Source organism: Calypte anna, chromosome 7 (genome assembly GCF_003957555.1).
Source record: "Calypte anna isolate BGI_N300 chromosome 7, bCalAnn1_v1.p, whole genome shotgun sequence".
Classification (NCBI taxonomy): domain Eukaryota; kingdom Metazoa; phylum Chordata; class Aves; order Apodiformes; family Trochilidae; genus Calypte; species Calypte anna.
In genome coordinates, this window is record NC_044253.1 from 26,224,852 (window position 1) to 26,247,077 (window position 22,226).

At 43.0% G+C, this 22,226-nt stretch overlaps 1 protein-coding gene across 17 annotated transcripts in view; it reads left to right on the forward strand.

Annotated features, from left to right (window-relative positions):
• HDAC4 (histone deacetylase 4) overlaps positions 1-22,226 on the forward strand; it is a 259,775-nt gene that overhangs the window by 196,254 nt on the left and 41,295 nt on the right. For all 17 annotated transcript variants that reach the window (XM_030453803.1, XM_030453800.1, XM_030453789.1 and 14 more), the window contains 3 exons: positions 5,959-6,216; positions 8,342-8,528; positions 15,168-15,301. In XM_030453803.1, the coding sequence (XP_030309663.1) occupies positions 5,959-6,216; positions 8,342-8,528; positions 15,168-15,301 (579 nt within the window). The remainder of the gene's footprint in view (positions 1-5,958; positions 6,217-8,341; positions 8,529-15,167; positions 15,302-22,226) is intronic.

Sequence of the window (22,226 nt, forward strand, 5' to 3'; positions counted from 1 at the left end):
AAAGATAAACACTAGAATCCAAGGGGTACCTCCCCTTACCTCCCATGGGAAGAGTTATATGGATAGCCAGAAGAGTAAGGCTCGTGCTATTGTTTCTTTGTGATTCATTCAAACCCACAGCACTGTCTTCTTTTCTGAGCTCTTGTCCCCGTGACCTCTCCCCTGCAGATGCCCTCTTGCCTTATGCCTCTCTGCTATTACTTTTTTCTCCTGAGCCTTTTACTCCACGCCACCTACCTTCCACCTCTTCATTCCTAGTCACATCCTTTGCTTGAGACCAACATTTTTTGACTGTTTATCTCAGTATACTTTTAAGGTGAGCTTACATTATCTCTTTTTTTCCACTGTTTTTTCTTCTCATTTTAACCAAAGCTGTGTCTTCAGCTATCTTGAGTTGTTCTCTTTCTTCCATCACTTTGTCATCTCCAGAAAGAGCAAAAAAAGGTTTCTGCTTGCTTCTGGACAAAGTGAAAGTGAGGCCAAGCCAGTCTGTCACCTTGACTTGCTTCCCAGTTTCTCTCTTCCTCTGGTCAGTGGGACATGCTGTGCTACCCTGCCAGTATCTGTGTCCTCCACACTGCTCTTCAGAGGGGAGTAGGACTTGATATGGTTGCTGGTACCAGCCTGTGAGAATCTGAGGCTGGCTGGGTCCTGGCGAGTATCTTCTTCTGCTCCATGCCAGTCACAAAACAAGGAATCCACTCCCCATTGAGCATGCCCTGCACTTCCCAGAATATAAACTGGATGGGTGTCAACAGCAGTGCTGTCCCAGCCACCTTCCAGCCTGCACAAAATTTGGACCAGCTGGATGGATCTGGCAAAGTGAAACAGGGCTTTGGTGTGTTGTCAAGCATGATCTCTTTGAGCTTCTACTACTGTGGATAATCCTGGATGAGCTATGATAATTTATCCTAAACTTTGAAATCATGTGTGTCATTGCTTGTAGCCTCCAGCTGGTGTCCTTTGATGCACACCAGTCTGTCCAGCAGCACTGAAATCTCTGAAGGGTACTCCAGTAGTGATTCCTTCTCCTGAAGAGCAGTATCTGAAAGCAATCCTCTCAGTGATTCAGACTTGTTCTCTGCTTTCAGTAACCATCTCCATGTTGAGCATAACTAGAGAAATTCTTGTGTTGGACCCTAAGTTGGAAAAGATCTATTAGTCTAGCACAAGTTTTACTTCAACTCAGACCCAGCTTTCATCTCCTAGTCTTTGGTAACTGAGGTGATCAGTCATGTTCAGTTGAAGGAGCCTTGTCCTTTTAATCATGCAGGACCAGAAATTTACTCTCTAACTGCTTTGGTGTCTTAGGAGAGACATTCAGAGGGTGCCCAGCTTCACCAGAGCTGATGTGTTGGTCTTTCTGATAGAAGCATTGTTGTGCAGTCCTATATAAGTTCTTCAGCTCTGCCTCTGCTTCCCAAGGTGCTCTTCAGCCACCAGACAGGTCCCTGTTACACTTCTTGCCTAAAGAAAAAGAGTATTAGTTGTATCCTAGGAGTTTTTCAGGCATTTTTCTGTTGGGGCCTCTTTAGTTTGTGATGAGTAAACAGACGTTTGTAGCCTGGTTAGTAGTATCTTCAAGGTCTTCCATGTCCTAAGAACTCACCACTACAGAGAAGGTACCATGAATAAGTAGATATATTGTTTCTAGTACATAAATCAGATATCTGTCAGCTGACCTGAATTTTTACTAGCAAAGAAATGCAGCTTTTTTCCCCTTACAAAGCATTCCACAGATAAATGAATTCTTTGGTTTTCCTTCGACTGTGACATGCTATGATTTTTTTGTTATGTTCTTTCTATTTCAGAGACAGATGAGAAATCTTGCCAGCTGCACCTAGTCTTTTAAAAGTGCTTGTGACTTGGGCTCTATAGTTTCTTTTCTACTGAAGTAGTTGGCTGTCCGAGGCTGGGTAGGCAGTGCCTTAAACAGTGTTTGATGTTGGCAGCATGTGGTAGCCAGAGGCAACTGTGTTTGAAAATCAAGGAGTAACCTTGTTGCAAAGGAAGCTAGAGAGCTAATTAAGGGAATGTTATGTTATTAATGGTGCATTGTGGAATTGTTTACTATTTCAGATAGATGTGTAAGCATTTTCAGTGCTGTCTAATCCTTATATATATTCTTTTGCACTTTTATTACCTTACATTCTCTTAAATTACACAAACATGTTCATAAAATTGCAAGAATTGAGTATTTTTAGGGAGTTTTAATGGGATGCACATACTCATATATTACCATGGTACATGTTCATAACAAATGGCTTTCTTTGTAAAATTGTCCATAAAGAATAGGGTTGTAGCAACTAGAACAAATGACATACCAAGAGATTCACTTTGAATTAGGAGAGCAAACTGAATGTTTCAAATGTCCTTGTCATCGACCACTTGATCTTTCAGCCTTCATTGTGCTTTTCATTTATTTCTTACATTTTTATGGAGTTGTAATAATTTAAAACTTCTAGGGAATTACACTGCTTCTCATTTCCATTAGATTTGACAATGACATTCTGAGTTATTTTCCCAGCAATTACCTGGCATAGTTCATAAGTTCAAAAGGTATTAAGTTCAAAGCTTGAGACCTGCAATCCAAGCAGAAAAAAATAGCAGCAGAAGATGGTTTATGATTATTTAGTTATCTTTAAAACAGATTATATTCATGAAGCCTAAGTAAGCTTAAAGAAAATTGATGGGAATACTGCCTTTCGGTTCACATGGTTTGGTTATCCAATGTGAAATGAAGTAATGAAAGTGTTGGGGATGAAAAGGAAGGGTACCTCACAGAAATCCTTGAAGTTTTGATCACTGAATCTCTTCAGTTGTCAGGAAGCTCATGAGATTATTTAGTTCAATGTCCCTACTCAAGCAGGGTCAGCTAGAGCAGATTGTCCAAAAGAATATGCAATTGCTTTTTGAGTATCTGCAAAGACAGAGACTCCAAAACCTCTTCAAATGTTTGACCACCCTCAGTAAAAAAAAAAAAAAAATACACTTTCTTGTGTTCAGAAGGAATTTAATCTTTTATTTTGTGCTTATTGCTTCATGGCCTGTTGCCTGTAAGTGCAGTCCATCAGGCCCCACAAACTTATGTGTGTCCAGGTTTTTTTTAAGCGTTCCCTAAACCTAGTAATCCTCCACCAAGGGTGAGTCTTCCTTGCTTCAGACTTCCTCTCTGGTCTCAGAGGCCTGGTATTCCTGGAGGCTGGTCTTACTGGTAAAGAAGGCATTAAATGTCATGGCGTTTTTTCATGTCTTTTGTCACCAGAACCTATTCTTCATTCCACTGTGGGCCCACATTTTCCCTCGTCTTCCTTTTTATTTCTTGATGCCCTTAATGTCCCTTCCTGTATTCAAGTCCAGGTTGGCTTTGGCTTTCTTGCCATTATCCATACAAGATCATACAGCAACTCTCTACTCCCCTTGGGTTGCAGGTCCTGCTTCCAACACTTGTACACCACCTCTTCATGTCTTGAGTTCAGTTAGGAGCTCCTTGCTCATCTCTGCAGTCTCTCTGCAACCTGTGCATGATTTCTTGAGTGTTGGGGTGGATCTTTCTTGAACTTGTAGGATCATTAAGTATCAACCAGTTCTCTTGGAGCCCTCTCCTCCCCAGGGAAGAGCCTGCCAGACAGATTCTTGAAGATGTTGAAGTCTGCTATCTTGTTATCTAGGGCTGTGATCCTGCTTGTTGCCATGTTCTCTCCAGATCTCCCAACTCCACCATCTCATGGTTACTGTAATCAGTGCTGCCTCTGACTTTTGCATCCCTGGCTAGAACTTCCTCTTGTGTAATTATCACGTCCAGTATACCAACTTCCTTTCTGGCTCACCTAGATCAGGAATTTGTCATCAGTGCACTGAAATCTCTTTAATAACTGGACCACTGGTGTTCTGTGTCTTGTCCTTTCAGCAGATAACAGGATGGTTAAAGTCTCAGGTGAAGTCTGAATGTGAGGCTTCTTCCAGGTGTTTGAAAAAGACCTCATTTATTGGGATGTCTGCAGCAGCCATGCAACAGCATTCCATCACAGAATCCTGTCCCCCCATGTCTTCATGATCACAAGGAGATAATAGGTTCTAATCCTCCTGTTGGGTCCCCATGCTGCAGGCTCTAATGTAAAGGCATTTCAGAGAGGCATCCAGCCAAGTGGTTGGACTTCACCTTAAGTGTCTTTTCCAACCCAAACAATTCTATGATTCCCTACAACAGACTTGAGATCTTCCCCTTCAGGCTGCTGTGCAGGCATCTCCTTCTGTATATGCCTGTGCTCAAAGGGATGCCACCTCAGCTCTGGTTTCCTTTCTGCTCACAGCACCCCACGCCCTTGTCCCCAGCTCCCTTAGTTACTTGTTGGGGAACCGCTCCCTCCCCTGTGGTTTTTGGTTTGAAGCTCTGACTACTAGCTTGGCTAACCTGTTGGCAAAGGTACTTTTTCCTTGTTTAGATAGGTGGATCCCCTTTCTTCCAAGAAACTTTTGTAGAAACCAAAGCCCTGTTGCCAACAGCAGACAGTTGTTGGTCAGTACAAAAATAGCAGCTCTTGTTACAAAGAGGGGATGGACTGCACCCCCATCTCTACTGGGGGGCATCTAAACCCCAGAGGGTCTTGCCTAAAGCTTCTAGGCAATGTAATTCCCTTCTGTGTGTCCTGCTCTCCTCAGGAGCTGACACACTGGAAAGACAGTAACCCACAAAGTGCTGGGAAGCCATGGCCCTGTGTGTCCCAGTCCTTGCAGTACTCCCATTTTTAAAAGCCTTGAGCCCCAGTTGTTTGAGAGCCTCTGCTGTAGCTATCAGCCAACCTCTTGACATCCTTGCTGTGATACTTGTAGGCAATTAATCCTTTATATTACCTTGGTCTGCCTAAATCTGCTTTGGACTGGTTTGCTTAAGTTTTACAGTAGAGCCTCACTTCCTACATCTAGGGGAAAAGACTTAGTTTCAGATCTGAGCCACTGTTCTTCAAAGAGTAAGTTACTTACAAGTAGTCACTCCTTCTGCATGTGTTCAATAACCTTGTTTTGATTTAGCTTTATTAGATTTAAAATCAATATTACTTTTCATACCAATGACCTAATCCTTATTAAAGCTCTGCCCTGGCAACTTTCAAAGTTCAGCAGTTTCTTTATAAGCCTATGAAAGGGCTACAGCTTTGAGCTCTTGTAAAGAAAGGAAATGGATTTATTTACCCATGCTGGATTTAAAACCAGTTCACTTTTTTTTTTCTTTTTTTGTTCCCAGTAAAAATCATAAGCAGTCTGAGACAGAGAACTATGAATTTTATCTCTCAAAATATCTGAACCTGTGTGAATTATAGTGAAAACTTTACTTTTCCCTTTGTTTTAGCAGCCACTTTCAAAGATGTTCACTGCCTCTAGTTAGGAAGGTCTGGTTAGAACAATGCTCTTGCACTTTGGTTCTGTACTGGTGCTGTGAGTGTCCTCAGTCTCCTCCTAACTGATTTCATAAGAGTGCAGGTTTTGGAGGAATCTTTCTAAGATGGCCTCTCTCTTGACAGATGAAATTCAGGGGGGGATTCAAGAAGAAGCTGGACGAGCAAGGTAGCATAAACCCTCTTAGAGGGCTTGTGTCTCTCTTACTGTTTTTTTCAGAATGTAATTATGAAACGTATTGATGGTTATTATGCTTCTCCTGTGCTGGTCTGTGAATGGAGTAGCATTCATACGAGTGCAGGCACAAGAGGCTCTTATTTCTTTAGGGGGGAAATCAAGTGCAAAATAAAGGGGCCATCGCTACTTAGGACACAGGATTTCATAGTGCCTGGTGCCAAGGTTGACCTGACTTTTCCCTTTAGTGGTTGTTTTGGCCCTAGTTTAGAAAATCAAGCTATAATTCATAATTCTTATTGCAAAGCTGGTTCTTTGAGGAGAACAGAGTGAACATCATTTGTGATCAGTTACCTTTTATTTATCAGTAAACCTCTGTGTTGTTTTCAGATCATATCAAAACCCAATGAACCAGCTCGCCAGCATGAAAGCCATCCTGAGGAGACAGAAGAAGAGTTAAGGGAACACCAAGCCCTTTTGGAGGAGCCATACAGTGACAGAGTCACAAGTCAAAAGGAGGCCCCAGGGCTGACCAATATGGTGCAAGTGAAGCAAGAGCCAATTGAGAGTGATGAGGAGGAAGCAGAGCCACAGCAGGAGCTGGAGTCTGGGCAGAGACAGGCTGAGCAGGAGCTGCTCTTCCGTCAGGTGAGTTCTAAAAATATTAAGTTTGGGACTTGGTTCTTTCTAGAAGATTGTTGCCTTGTACTGTTCTGGTAGAAGCTTAAGAGGAACCATCTCGTGAGGGTTTGCTACGTAATGAAACCTGCAGGTAAAATTAGTGCCATCCTTCCCTGGAGTCAGTGTCAGCTCAGAAGTCTGAGCGAGGAGAGTCTGGATCACCAGCACAGAACCCAGTGTGTTTGCAGCCACTGAACCACAATCAGTTTATTTTCTTTGGGAAGACAAATTGTGTCTTAACACTTTGGAGGACTAAATAATAGCAGACGATTTTATATTTTAAAACAAATTGACTGCCTCAGAGAAGGGATGCATAAGGGAAGGAGGGATGAAGTTTGTTGGAGGGAGTTCCTTCTCCAGAAGTGCAGATCCCAGGGTTTACAGCTGTGCTTACTTTTGTGGGTAAACACCAGAGGCATGTGGATTGTAAGTAATAAATCCCATAACAGTATAGAATAGCATAAGCTTTCCAATTACATGGCAATCTCCCAGAAGCTGCCTGTTGTGGTAGCAGTAATGGAGGTGAGAAGGTTTCAAATCTCTTAAAGAATCAGTGCTCTGCTCATCTTGGCAGCCCTTAGCACTCAGCATCTGACTGTATCTACAGCTGTGCATCACCCCCTCACAGGCCTTGCAGCCCAGAGCAGGTTGCTGTAGCCATGCCAGCGTGTAGCTCCCTGAGTAAATCCCCAGCCAGCAGTTAGGGAAAGGAGCTGGTGCTGGCTTTGCAGTCTCAGTGTCCATGAATCAGTGATGACAGGCTTGTTCCCTGTAGTCCTTTCCACGTTGCTGCTGTCTTCCTTCCAGCACAGGAAGGACATGGAGCTGTTGGAGCAAATAAATTCTAAAGGAGGCCACAAAGATGCTCAGAGAGCTGGAGCGACTCTGCTATGGGGCCAGGCTGAGAGAGAGTTGGGATTGCTCAGCCTGTGGAAGAGAAGGCTCCAAGGAGACCTTAGAGCACCTTCCAGTACGTGAAGGGCCTACGGGAAGCCTGGGGAAGGACTTTTTATAATGGCACAAAGTGATAAGACAAGGGGGAATGGTATGAAGCTGAAAGAGGAGAGATTCAGATGAGATATCTGGAAGAAATTCTTTGCTGTGAGGGTGGTGAGACACTGGCCCAGGTTGCCCAGAAAGGCTGTGGCAGCCCCATCCCTGGAAGTGTTGAAGGCCAGGTTGGATGGGGCTCAGAGCAGCCTGGTTGAGTGGGAGGTGTCCCTGCCCATTCAGGAGGATTGGAGGTAGGTGATCTGTAAGGTCCCTGCCAACGCAAACTATTCCATGATTCTGTGATTCCTGGCATTGCAGAGCTGACTCTCCTGCTCCCTGTGCATGCCACTGCTCAGAGACCGTGTTTTTAATTCCTTATTGAGCAATTTTGTCATAGCAGCCCCACCTTGAAAGATGACTGCCATTGCCAGCTACGCTTGTACAAAGTGTTACTTGGTTTATATAGTCACACCTGAACCTCACCACCTTAGTAGATAAATACATTCATTCAATGTAACATGATGGACCATGGGAAGCCTGTTACTCTCCAAGTGCAGCCCACCACCCCCTGGCCTAGTCCTGGATGCATGCTCACACCTGAGTAATCTTATTAATATATGGGCAGTAAAAAGGAAGACTGTTAGGCTGTGGTTGCAGTGTGGAAAGCTGGAGCAGCCGTCTCTCTTCTGACCAAGAGCCTGTCCAGCTGCTGCTGTGGCTGCTCAGAAGACCAACTCGGTTGAAAAGACCCTCTTCTGTCTGGGGTCTGGTTGAGCTGGACTTGCTTCCTGATCTGATGCATCCACCTCTGCAGCAGTGGAGAGACACAGGGAGAGGAGGAGGATGTGGTCAGGCCCAAGGGGAGGATGGGTCTGCTTCTGCCAGTGACCTTATCAGCTTGCATCAGCTTCAGGGCTGTAGCTTGAACCTGCTGCACCTGGCTGACTTTGCTCTAGGAATGAGCACATCTTCATTTACGACTTGTGCTGATTTATCAGGGATAGAATTCCAAGCCTGCAAACTTGATAAACTCTTAAAAAACCCTTTTACGAAGGCAACAGAAAGACTTTCAGCAACTACCTGCTTCTTTTTCCTACAGCAAGCCCTTCTGTTGGAGCAGCAACGTATTCACCAACTGAGAAACTACCAGGCATCACTGGAGGCAGCTGGCATGCCTGTCTCCTTTGGAGGCCATCGGCCCCTGTCCCGTGCACAGTCCTCACCTGCCTCAGCCACCTTCCCGATGTCTGTCCAGGAGCCACCCACTAAGCCAAGGTTCACAACAGGTAATGTTTTGTGGCACTGGAGGTCTTAGTGGTGGGGTTGTCCTTATAATTCTGCCTTATGTTGAACTTTTTTGCCCTGTCCATGCAAAGCTGCCTGCTTGAGGGCCATGTCTCAGTTGTGTATGAGCACAATAATATCCTGTCTTCATCAAGGATTCTGTTATCTTACACTGTTGTCTTGCTTGGCCCTTCCTCAGAGGGACATACACCCTACAATTCAGACAGAAAACAACCTGAAAAAGTCAATAGAAGCCTAGTGCAGTATTTAAATTATATATCTAATAATAAAATAACGAAAAGAACGAGTCGTTTGCTGATACAAGGTGAAAAGAGGTAATGTTCTTGGAAAAGGCCAGTGTGCCAAATGCAGTATCTGTTGGATATATTTTCTGCACCTTCTCTAGTCCCTGCATAATCTCATGCCATAAGTTATCCATCCCAGGCTCAGTGCCAGCCTACCCCTCCTTCTGTAACACAGTCTCTACCCAGGAAAATGAGGTGAGTTGATATTTCAAGTTGTCTTGAGTAGACAAATAGACTGAAGAGTATTTTCTTACCTGTTCAGTCTTCAACTCGGAGGAAAATTATTAATGCAATTCTGCCTTTGCCTAGTGAAAACCAAAAGTTAAAAAAGGTGCTAGTCTCCCCACAAAGATTAAAGGCCAAAAATAATTTTTCTTCCTGAATCCTAACAACCAACTTCTTTCCACCAAAATCCTTTCTGTTTATTCAGTAGCCTTAGTAACAGATGAAAGGTAATTTATGTGCAACTTCTCAAGTCCTACGTTGGGTATGATTAGGCAGACTTATTTGGAAGTCCGCCTTCTTCCCCAAATGTCACACTCTGTTTTGTGAATGAACATTTAGTGATGTGATGTGTGCTCTGGGAAAGGGAAGGGGGTGGGGGGAAATCCAGCATGCCCAAATAAGAGTAACTCTTGCGTTTGTTTCACTTTCCCTTATCCATTTATTCTTATTTAACCCACAGTTTTTGCATCGTTAAAGTCCTCACTGTGAATTGGGTTTATTTGCAGACATGGATGGTGTTGTAATAGGGATATGTTAAATATGGCTTTGCTCTTCAGCTGCTGGCTGCAGGGTGGGAAGCATGTGTGATCAGCTCAGTAAAATCCCAAGCAGTCTCTCATTTTTGCAAATCAGCCCTTTAAGTCTATTTGTTCTTAATATTGAAACCCTGAATTTTAGCAAAACTCTCTTTCTAATACAACCAGTTATAGCAAGATTATTTTAGATTCTAGCTTTTGCCAAGGATACAAAGAAGGGTAGTCCCCTGGCTCACTGTCACACAAGATGAAACTTGAGCAGCTAAGACACTTAGATTCAAGCCTTGGTGCTTTAAAAGCAAGAAAGCCTGGCCCTGCTTTAAGAGATTACTCATTTGTTCTCTTTCTTCCCTTCTCCTCTTCCAGTATTTAAGTTGCCTTGTCAATCATACACAAGACTTTGAACTTACAATAACATTTCCTACCAGAGGATATAAGTTTGACTTAGATATGTACCTCTGAATTTCAGTTAAAATTACAAGTAATGGCAAAAATGCAGATTTTAAGAACTGTGCTGCAAGGCACTGTTACAATGTTATGATTGATTTTCCTTGGAGGCTTTAAAAAAAAAATTAAAAGTGGTGTAAAAGAAGAGATGGAATATCTCATTGCTTTTATATAGCATTGCCAGTGTGATGATATGAAGAGTACTTAGTGTAGTTCACCTGTAAAATATCTTTTTATGGCATTTACCAATGTTAAACCTCCAAGGGCTTAATTTTTCCTTTGCCTTCTAACTCGGGCAGTTCTCTAGAAATGCTGGTGGACATCTGTTAGCACTAATAAAAGTGCAGAGCATGAAGGTGAGTCCTTTATACTAGTCCTATAACTAGCCTTTCATCTCACATAAGAGGTGAAGGAACAGTTTAATTAACAGTCATAGTTGCTTAATAGTGGCAGGGAAAAAAAGAGCCTACTGCCCTGGTCATGCAAGCACCAAGAGAAAAGGCAGGTGCTGGAGCTGCTGAGCACATGTATGCAAGCTCACTTGCTAATGTTTTCTTCAAGTTGTCCATGGTGTTTCAGGGGATGGTGTTTTTTGAGATGGATGCTAAAGCTTAATCACTAAGATTGAACTATTCTTTGAAAGGCAGGAAATTAAAGTTGTGGGTATTTTGCTATGCAAGCAGTGCTAAAGTACATCAGGCTTCTTTTTCACTAGGAAAATTCATCTGTTTGATAAGTGGCTGCTTTGGAGACAGATCTTAACATGATTATGTGCTTTGGATTTCAGAGAAATTAAGATTTGAATTGTTGTGATCATTTTGGGAGAGGACTGAAAAAAACAGACCTCATTCAATGGCCCTAACAAAGCCAACCATGATCATTTTAGACATGAATGTGGCTCTTAAGAGATCATTTATTGTCCAACAGACAAAGGAATTGTTCATCACTTTCATGTTTGGGATATTATATAGAAAATGCTAATGCTTTCACTGCACAGAGTTAGGACAAGACAGTGGGAAATTCTGGGATTTATGTATAATTTATTTTCCTGTCTCTCTCATTGACCAGTACCTGGGACTTCAAAGATATAAGGAAAGAACAACATAATACACTGCTGAAACATGATGTGCATTATCCCACATGAAAGTGAAAACAGTACCCTTCCTGACTTCTTCAAACAATCAGTTTTATGTCCTGAAGCATGACATTTAATTTTCCTTCCTACTAGCATATAAAAGAGAGTTAGTCCTTGAACTTGCCCTTGCTAGCACAAGTAGCCCCCTTGACTTTAATGAATACCTCTGCCTGCACTGTTCTACACACTTGAATAAGAATTCTCAGGTTAGGCCATTAATTTGCATAACTCCAATTATCCAGTCTCTGATCTCCTGTAAAAATGGTTCCACAAATTACTCTGATGTTCTGCATTAAAGTATTTTTCATTTCTGATGAAGGCATTTATTCTCTTCTGTGCGGAGAAGCGTAATTATCTGAACCTCAAATCATATGTTTGTTCTGCCAAGAAAAGCAAGTTGGATATGCTTTAGTGCTGACCTTTAAAAATTATTGTCCTCATGTCTTTGAGTATTGCTTCCAGCACCACTTAATTTGACTTGTAATGGCCAATGTAGCTTTGTATTTTAAGCTTAAATTGCCAAGCCTTCCTTTGTGTGCGTGTGTCTTCATTGGAGTGTCCTCAACCACAGGAAGGAACTTGGAGCAGTTCCCTCTTTTCCAGTGGTTTAGTTTGTAGAAAGAAGAAATGTTGAGTGATGTGCAGTTGCAGAACAGAAGAACTTCACTGAGACACTGCTGTTATCACTGAATCCTTCAGAAAGGAGAAACTTTATAGATGAACCCCACTGTAGCCTCTTTTAACAAATAGAGATGAGTAGGTGTCCTACCACCCACTTCTCTAAAACACTTTCTTTAACCACACATTGAATAGGCTCAGTTACCAAACCCCATTTTAGATGCACACGTGTGTTTTAAACACATGAGGCTTTCCAGCTCTTGAGGATGTGGATGAGGAGGTCCCACAGTGTTTGCCTGGGATCTCACCCACAGTCTTTGCTCTCATCAGTGCAGCACCGAATAGGATAAGCTGATAAATACCACAGCCTACTTCTGAGCTGACATCCAACTTCCTCCCAAAAACCCTGGGAGATACCTGGCAAATCTGGTGCACCATAGGAAGACAAGTCAAGAATGTGAGAAGAACATAAGGTCAATTAAAAAAACTGGTTTTTTTCATTTGCAATCATCTTTGGTTTGATCTTCTGCCCTGCCAGGCTCTAGGGTTACCCAGCTACAAATTAGAGACCATGATGGAAACCTTTAATCTGGTTCACATGGCCTTATATATGTACCTTGAGTTGCATCATGATAGTTTTTCAGGGGTTACTGTTTAAAGACTTTGGGAAAACACCCTTTAAAAAGAAACTTACAATACAGATGCACATATCAACTACTTGCATCGTCTTAGATCCCTTCCGGCTTTGCTGTGAAATCAGTACACTAATTCACTGCCAGGTTATGCCCAGCTCCTGAGCAGTGAAAATATTTGTTAGATCAACAGCATTAAGCATCATCTGGGATTCCAGGAGCTGAGCAAGAAAAGGCTGCATGAAAAAGCTTGATTGTTCTTCCACGAATTTATGAAAGTATGGCATGAACTACCCTTGGATTTATCTCCAGGTTAGAGTGACCTTTGCAAATGAGGTGCAGCTTCTTGTTCATAGCTTTCCTATGTCATATTGTACTTTTCCCATTTCCAATAGTGAATTCTCTTGCCTGTGCTCCCTGCAGTGTGACTTTCCCCTACCCTTCTCTTTAGCCATCAACTGAATGCCTCAACTGCACCATCTTTTAGCGAGTGTGCAGTTCTTACCCTGCTAATGCCAGCAGCAGAGTGCCCATGGACTAGAGGGAGCCAGGGTTACAACCTGGACAAGTTTGCAGCTATGTGGTGAATAACTTGCTGCTTGTACTTCTTTCTACTGTGAATATACTGTTGGACTTGAAACTAGAGGAACTTTAAGGTCCCTTGCAACCCAGACCATTCTGTGGTTCTGTGTTGAATAGATTCACATGCAGCTTTTGGCTTTAAATCTGTAAAGCCTAGTTGCTGTCCCTGTAGATCTGTCTGAAAATCAAAGACAGAACCACATTCCTTTCTTTAATATGAATGATTTAGCCAAACCTCACACAGTCTGATATGGTCTAGGGGCACATCCCCATGGGGTTCTTTTGGGTAACAAATACTTCTGTCAAAATGCACAATGTCCCCTGAAGATGAGTTCTTTTCAAAAATAGATTAATCTGGGCTAATTTAATGAACTTGGACTGGGGAGTTCTCCTGGGCAGCCAGCCTCACCACTGGGCTCCAGCTTCTTCTCAGGTGACATCTACAGTGCTTGCCTTTGCCCAACAGCTCTTTGTGAAGGTTGATATTGTGAATGAAACGTGAAAGACCTCTACAGAGGAGCTTTGCAGCACGATCTTACTTAGCTGAACTTTGGCTAACCCAAAGGCAGTCAATTAACCCATACTCTGTTCTCTTCCTAGAACTGAATGTGGTTTTGTTGTTTGTTTTTTTTTACTTTGTGCTCACCTACAGCAAAGCAAGGAATTGCCAGATACCTCCCCAAAGGCTGAATTACTTGAAAGTGTCAGTGCCAGGGTTGTCCCCAGAGGTGAGAGCCAAATTTTTCAGTGGCAGAACATGCCCACACTCTGTCAAAAGCTGTGATTGCAGCTTGAGCCAAGCTTGGGTACATGCAGCAGCACAGCTCTCACCTCCAGGCTGTGTGTCCATGGATGCTTTCAGCATCTGGTTTCTTACAAGCCCCTTTGAACTCCTGCAGTTGCAGATCCTGCTGTTTTATCAGAACTTGAACTTGTTACATGAAAGCTGGCTCTCCTGAGCTCCTAGGTCTGTGTTCATGCTGCAGCATAGGTGTGCTTACCTGGGATTTTGGAGGAGCCCAGTGGTAAGGCTGGCTGGTCATGAGAACTTCCCAGTCCAAGTTCATTAAACTGGTTGGGGTGCAAAACCTTGAACATAGGGATCTGGGAACAGCCCCTACCTTTGCTGCTAATTCAAAGGCTTTGGCTTGCTCACCAATACTTTTGGTTTGCAACTTTATACGGTGCCTTCTGACATTTCCTGCAAGAAGCCTTTACTGCTTGGGGTAAAAAAAAATCCAACCCCTTTTGTTCTGTTTTCTGGAGCGTCTGGCTGAAGGGAACAGTAGATTTAAATACTGGAGTGTGGCTCTTGCTTAAAGTGAAAAAAAAGGTCTTTTGTCCCCAGGACTGCAAAGCAATGAGGACCTGCTGTTTTCCTCCAGTGGCACATTGGCTATGAAATCATAACTCCCCTTCCAAAAAACGTACCAGGGCAACTCTGGAGCATGAATCAGTCACCTACACTGTTGTCATGCCATAAATACTTGGTAATGCAAGGGGATTTAGCTGCCTAACTCCCACGTTCAAATGAAACAACATTGCTAAATACCTGCATATCTTGCTGAATAATTATGCCCAAGTGTGTGCTAATAGCCTTAATTAGTATGTTGTCAAGTAATGGTGAGGCAGAAGGCTTTAGCACAAACTGTTTTATGAAACGTAGTGCCTGCTAATGACTTATTCCTTCTGTTTTTTAATCCCTAGTGTTGTTATTATAAAAGGATACAGCTGAAATTTTTCAAGTTGGTCCCCCCTGGATCACATTCTTATGCTGGCACTTCTGTACTCATACTGATGCTTGCAGTTGTCACTTTCTTTGGTCACTCTCATAACTTCACCCTGCAGAGATGTTGGTGACTGATTTCCATACCGGCTGAGGATTTCCAGAGGAAGGGATAGTTACAGGCTTGGAGCTGTTTCAAAGCAGCACCTCGGAATTTATCTTGGAGTTTCATTTCTTTGAGCTCTGTGGCTTTGTCTAGAAGAATTCAGTTGAATATAAAATATTGTAATAAAAATAATAATAATAATAAAACCCCAAAACAAACGAAAAAAGCAAACTCACATTTTTTTCCCAATATATGTATCAATTTTTATATATTTTAATTTACTTTTTTTTTTTTTTTAATGGAAAGCAATTTTGTAATCTCTGCTGCAGGCCTTGTATATGACACCTTGATGCTGAAACACCAGTGTACCTGTGGAAACACAAACAGCCACCCTGAGCACGCAGGGAGGATCCAGAGCATCTGGTCCCGGCTCCAGGAGACAGGTCTCCGTGGCAAGTGTGAGGTAAGTAAAAATATCAGAGAAAGAGGGAGATGAGGTGGTGCATAGAAGCAAGGCAGAATTTAGATTTGTCTGGATGACTTGACTGCTAGATTATTAACATTTTTGTAGAGGTGATTTCTTGTCTGGATGATAGTATATATACTGACCCTGTAGCTTGGACTGTTGATAGCAGCCTGGATGTGCAAACTTTATACTGCATCCTAGCCTGGTATTTTTATAGCTTCAGCTGTTGGCAATGTTTTGCCATATGTGGACTAAATTTAATCCATTCCTAGATAACTGCTTATGCTTGTGTGTGTGTTTTTGTCTGTCAGGAGTACTTTTCTTTCAATCTGATTTTGTTCCATTGTGCTGACCTTTAGAAATGTCACGAAACATTGGAGAATGCTCTTGCCCAAGTTGTCAGTGAAACTGCTTCTCTAATTTTTGGTCCAACTCCCTGTAAACTGCAAGTCCTTACTAAGCTCTGGTTTTGAAACAGTCAAAGATACTAGCAAGATCTGAAGAGACTATGTTACTTGCTTTCACTCCAATCATAACCACAAAAGCTGTGGAACAAGAACACTATTTCTGTAATTTAATAACTTTGTTAATACTCTTTGATAAGTAGTGGTCAAGCTACAGTGAAGATACTGTCAAAAGAATGAGGGTGCGAGGATGTAACAAAGCCCTTTCAGCACAAAAGGTTAAATGAATTGCACAGGATATCCATTTTTAAGAGCAAGGCAAATGAAGATAAAAGCTTAGATACTGAAATAAAAAGACTAATGATTAAATAATTGTGATCAACAATTATTTTTCATAACTGGTAGCAGTGATGTGTTAATCGGTTCTTTGAGCGTTTGAGGGAACTGAATCACACAGTATATTTCAGCATCTAACTAGAAATACTTTCTGAGCAATCAGAAGAGATCTCCACATGGTGGCAGCATTGCCATTGCCTGAAGTTTCCCATCATACCCTTATTTATCTTTGAAGAGAACAAGGAAGAACTTCAAACCTGTTCCCGTCTATGGAGAGCTGTTTAATTTCATTTTCAGATTATTGTTTGGGAAAAAAAAAAAGGAGTTTCAAAGCAGGAGTAGAATTGTGCAGTGCTAATTGCCTTGCCTCCTAGATGTCACTGGTGTGACAGATGTTCTGTAATGTGTGAAGCTCTTCCTTGAATGATTCCAGGTTGTTTCCCTTCAGTTGGTATTTTCAGTTCCTCTTGCAATTGGTGGTGTTCTTGAAGTTCTCCTGCTTTCCACCTGGTTTCCTTTTGGGCCTTGGTGATACACTAGTGATACTCAGCTGCATCTTGACCCTTCGTTTTTCAGAAAATGATAAATACATGCCTTATTTCCAGTGTTTTCTTCTTTGGCAGCTTTCTTCAAGGTCTGAGCTGCCATTCATCAGCTCTCATTGCACTTCTCTCTCTAGTTGCTTTTCCTTTACCTCCAGTGTCTCCTGCTACTGCACAGACCTGCATTCAAGCTTCCTTCTTTAGCTTAACTCTTTTCATGGCCTTTCCCTGTTTCTCTTTCTTCTTCCTGCCTCCACACTACACTCCTGTTCTTGATAAGGTTTCCTCTGGAGCCACTCTTTTACTTTCCACTCTCTTTGACCAACATAATTATGTTCTCTGCTTGAAAGCCATTCGGTCACTTCCTTGCTCCCTTCTGAAGCTCCTGAGTTAGAACCTGTCTATCAGCAAGCAGAGTGAAGGATCACATAGGGTTATACTTCAGTAAAAATTACCTTTACATCAGGTGCACTTGCATGGCAAGGAGACAGCTTTTTAGGCATGCATGGATATGAGCTGTTGGTATTGCTTGGGATGATGGACTTGTCTCCTACAGGAATTCTCCTGTGGGAATGCTATAGGCTTAACAGATAGAAAGCTCCATTCTGTGTGACATGCTTCATTATGTGATCAATTTATAAGGAATTTTGAAGTCTGGTCCAATAGTTATGGTTATTTTTAATAGTTGTATTATTTTTTCAAATCCTTCTTGCTTCTGGCAAATCCCCATGTGGGACAGCATGAGCTGTGTCCTTTGTCCCCACCCACAATAGTGTGTGTGAAATGTGCAAACTTTATTTGAGGTCTTCATATGAGGCTGGTCACACTTTATGCCATTGCAACCTGCTATGTATCTACAGGTTTTTTATGGATTATAACTGCTCTATCTGCTTAGCCATGGCACAAGCACTCAGAAAGAGGTGAATGTTTTCCAAATAAGTAGCAGGTCTGCAGCAGATCATCAGCAACAACCTGGATTATAGCACTCAGAAATTTTCCAGGTTGTACACCTGATTTTTTGCTGAAGTCCTGTTTTATTCTTTTTTTTTTTTTTTTTTTTTTATGAGCTGGTCTTGCTGACAGGCACATCTGTGCACTCTCATTTTTATCTTCAGTGTTGCAGGTCAGTTGTCCTCTGCCTCAGACATTATATGCCAGTTAAGTAAGCCCGAGGGCCTGATGTGAAAATTGTTTGTGATTATGTAGTTTAATCAATTTCTTTCAACTCACATTTGTCAAAGGCCAGTTTGAACTTTGACATTTCTGTATCCTCATGTTTCCCCTTCATTCCTTACCAGCCCTTTGCTGTGGTCTGGCCATGGGTATAGTTTGATCCTGTTGGTTGCAAGTAGTTGCTCAGCACAGATTAGAAACACAGAACCCTATGTAGTAAATAATCCCATACACACTGTGAGAGATCAGAGGAGACTCTGCTGGATTCCTGTCCTCTTCCAGGAGGAGTTTAACATTCCTCCCCTGACTCCATGCTAAAACAAATGCCAGCTCTGCTTTTTCATGCAAGCACAAGCAATTCTCAGTGTCTCTCTCCTGGAGATGTCCTTAGGTGTTCCTGTTGCACATGTGCCCCAAGGCAGAAGAGGGCTCACAGAGAAATATTTCTATCAGGCATGCAAACAAATGCTTGCCTTCAAGTTTCAGAAATGAACCAAGTGAAAACTTGTTTGAATCAGGCAGCCAAGAGGTTCCTACACAACCTGCCAAGTGCCAAGTTCCCACCATTGCTTTCAGAGATAAAAGTGATGATCCAGAAGGGGCACAAATTTTCTTTTAAAATAGAAGAAAACCACATCCTCCCCAACTCTCATCTTTCAGCAGTGAAATGGATATGTATTTGTGAAAGTTGTGCAAAAACAGTTTTGTGTCCCACTGAGGCAAACGTGTGCACTGGATTTGGGGTGAGCTAGGTGAGAGTATGGCAGAGCTGCAGGAGGTTAAAGGTGACCCTTTGGAGTGAAAGCAGTTGTCCAAATGTAGTGAGAGTTGTGGTTGAGAGTACTGTTGGTTTAATTAAGTTAGCTATATAAAATATGGCAATTACTCTGGTGTACATTCAGAATTTAAAAGCAACAATTAGGCTAATTGAGGCAATCTCAATAAAAGGTTCTGCCCCCCTAACAAAAACCCACAATCATGGTGCAGAATAATCCTCCAGCCTTCGTCAAGAGCAGGAGGAAATTGATAGGGTTTGCTGTGTGGTTTGGGGGTTATAAAACCCCTGGGCTTCTCCACCAGGATGAGGAAGAATGAGTTCCTCAACCCAGGTCTCTCTCCAAGCATTTCTTGGCACCAATCCTGCTTTGTTTAAAGCATGGGGACTGGAAGCTGAAGGTTAATTGCAGCTGCAGAGGACTGACATGAAAAACCAGACCCAAGGCTGGGCTGTATGCAAGAGCAGAGCAGTGTCCCTGGCATTCCTGGCACAGCATCAAGCGTGAGTCTGCTTGTAGAGCAGGACAGATCCAGAGAGCAGCTCTGTGCCCAAGGTTTCCCATTGCAAATCACTGAGGGCATGCAGGAGGTGGTGGTGGGAAGTTGGTCTCTGGAGAGAAGCTTTATAACTGGTTTTGTGGCTTTTTTGGGGCCGCAGTTGGAACAACAAGGTCTGGCTCACTGTTCTGCTTGAGATTCATATCCTTTCCTGGTGAAAGATCATAGGGTGAAAGGGTGAATAAAAGCAAGCTATGAGTCTGGTGGGGTTTTTTTTTGGTTGTTCAGAATGCAAAAGAGAAACTGGAAATGGATGAAGAGCTGCAGGAGGATGTGTATAAAATAGTGGGAGAGGACAAGTGGTGTGGTAGTCCAAAGGTCAGGTTTTGTGCAGGAAGAGGCATGAAAGAAACAAGGAAAAGAGCCATTATGTTTATTGGGATTAAGAAGCCAGCTCCTGAGCTAAATAGCTGGGGTTTAGGAGCCAGGAAGGAGGTCAGGAAAGACGGCATAATGTGGAGTGAGCAAGCTCAGCAGGCAAGGCAAAGCCTCAAAGATGAAAGAATCATGATTTCTGAACTTTTAGAATCATAGAATCATAGAATCATAGAATCCTAGGGGTTGGAAGGGACCTCGAAAGATCATCTAGTCCAACCCCCCCTGCCAGAGCAGGGCCACCTAGAGTACATCGCGCAGGAACGTGTCCAAACGGGTTTTGAATGTCTCCAGTGAAGGAGACTCCACAACCTCCCTGGGCAGCCTGTTCCAGGGCTCTGTCACCCTTACAGTAAAAAAATTTTTTCGAATATTCAACTTGAACCTCCTATGCTCCAATTTACACCCATTACCCCTTGTCCTATCACTGGTAATCACTGAGAAAAGCCTAACTCCATCTCCCTGACACTCGCTCCTTACATATTTGAAAACATTGATGAGGTCACCCCTCAGTCTCCTTTTCTCCAAACTAAAGAGACCCAGCTCCCTCAGCCTTTCCTCATAAGGGAGATGTTCCACTCCCTTAATCATCTTCGTAGCTCTGCGCTGGACTCTTTCAAGCACTTCCCTGTCCTTCTTGAACTGAGGGGCCCAGAACTGGACACAATACTCCAGGTGTGGCCTCACCAATGCAGAATAGAGGGGGAGGAGAACCTCTCTTGACCTACTAACCACACCCTTCCTAATGCACCCCAGGATGCCATTGGCCTTCTTGGCCACAAGGGCACATTGCTGGCTCATGGTCATCCTCTTGTCTACCAGGACCCCCAGGTCTCTTTCACCTACACTGCTCCCCAGCAGGTCAGCCCCCAACCTATACTGGGACATCGTGTTGTTCTTCCCCAAATGCAAAACTCTACACTTCCCCTTGTTGAACTTCATCATGTTTCTCTCTGCCCAACTCTCTAGCCTGTCTAAGTCTCTCTGAATGGCCGCACGGCCTTCCGGTGTGTCAGCCACTCCTCCCAGCTTAGTGTCATCAGCAAACTTGCTGAGGGTACACTCTATACCCTCATCCAAGTCGTTGATGAAGATATTGAACAACACCGGTCCCAGTACCGACCCCTGAGGGACTCCACTAGTCACACACCTCCAACCAGATTCTGCCCCATTGACTACAACTCTCTGACTCCTTCCTTTCAACCAGTTCCTGATCCACCTCACTACCTGATCACCAAACCCATACTTGGTCAACTTATCTACAAGGATGCTGTGAGAGACGGTGTCAAATGCTTTACTGAAATCAAGATAAACCACATCTACCGCTCTTCCATCATCTATCCACCTAGTAATTTCCTCATAGAAGGCTATGAGGTTAGTCAAACATGATTTACCCTTGATAAAACCATGCTGACTGCTCTTGATGACCCCCATGTCCTTGATATGCCTGGAGATAGCGACAAGAACAAGTTGTTCCATCACCTTTCCAGGGATGGAGGTGAGGCTGACCGGTCTATAGTTACCCGGGTCCTCCTTTTTGCCCTTTTTGTAGACTGGAGTGACATTTGCTATTCTCCAGTCCTCAGGCACCTCTCCTGTTACCCATGACTTACTGAAGATGATGGAGAGTGGCCTAGCAATGACCTCCACCAGTTCCCTCAGCACCCTTGGATGCATTCCATCTGGACCCATCGACTTATGGATGTCCAGATTACTCAGCTGATCCCTAACCCAATCCTCATCTACTATGTCAAGCTCCTCATCTATCTCGACTACTTCTGGGGCTAAATGAATCTGGGGCTCATGCGGAAACCCTGCAGGAGTAAAGACAGAGGCAAAGAAGGTGTTCAGCACCTCTGCCTTCTTTATATCCTCTGTCACCAGGGCTCCCATCTCATCCCTTAGTGGGCCAATATTGCCTCTAGTGTTAGTTTTACTAGCTATGTATTTGAAAAAGCCCTTTCTATTATCCTTAACCTGACTTGCAAGGTTAAGTTCCAAGGAGGCCTTAGCTTTCCGAATTGCCTCCCTACATCCTCTGACGACAGTCCTGTATTCCTCCCAAGTGACCAGCCCCCCCTTCCATGATCTGTAGATTTTCCTTTTCCACTTAAGTTTTCCCAGCAGTTCCTTTTTTAACCATGCAGGCCTCCTAGCTCCCTTACTGGATTTCCTAACCATAGGGATGCTCTGATCCTGTGAACGGCTCAAATTAGGAGTGGGGATAGCAGGCTGAGGTACAAACTAAGACACAAATTGTGATAGGTAAGGAAACAGGGGTGAGGGATATGTTGTGTTCTCTAGCTTTATTTTGGGGGGATTTAATTACTTCTCTCAGTGTCTGTGTTAGAGCTGAGGACAAAGCTTGTGCATGGGCTGGGAGATGAGAAAGGTAAAAGGCATCTCACGTGTAATTCTTTCTAACCAGTCAATGCTTACTGTGACATTTGTGATACATATTTGTGCCAGTAAGTAGTAACTTTTTCTTTGAATAAGTTGAAGTGTAAAAAGAATATTAGGAAAAATTTCTTTACTGAAAGAGTGGTCAATTAGAGGAACAGGCTGCCCAGTGTGGTGGTGGAGTCACCATCCCTGGACATATTCAAAAAACATGTAAATGTGGCACTTCAGGATGTGGTTTAGTTGGCATGGTGGTGTTGGGTTGACAATTGGACCTAAATGGTCTTACAGGTCTTTTCCAGCCTTAGGGATTCTATTCTATGATTCTCCTTCCAGAAAAGAAGGGACTTCTAGATC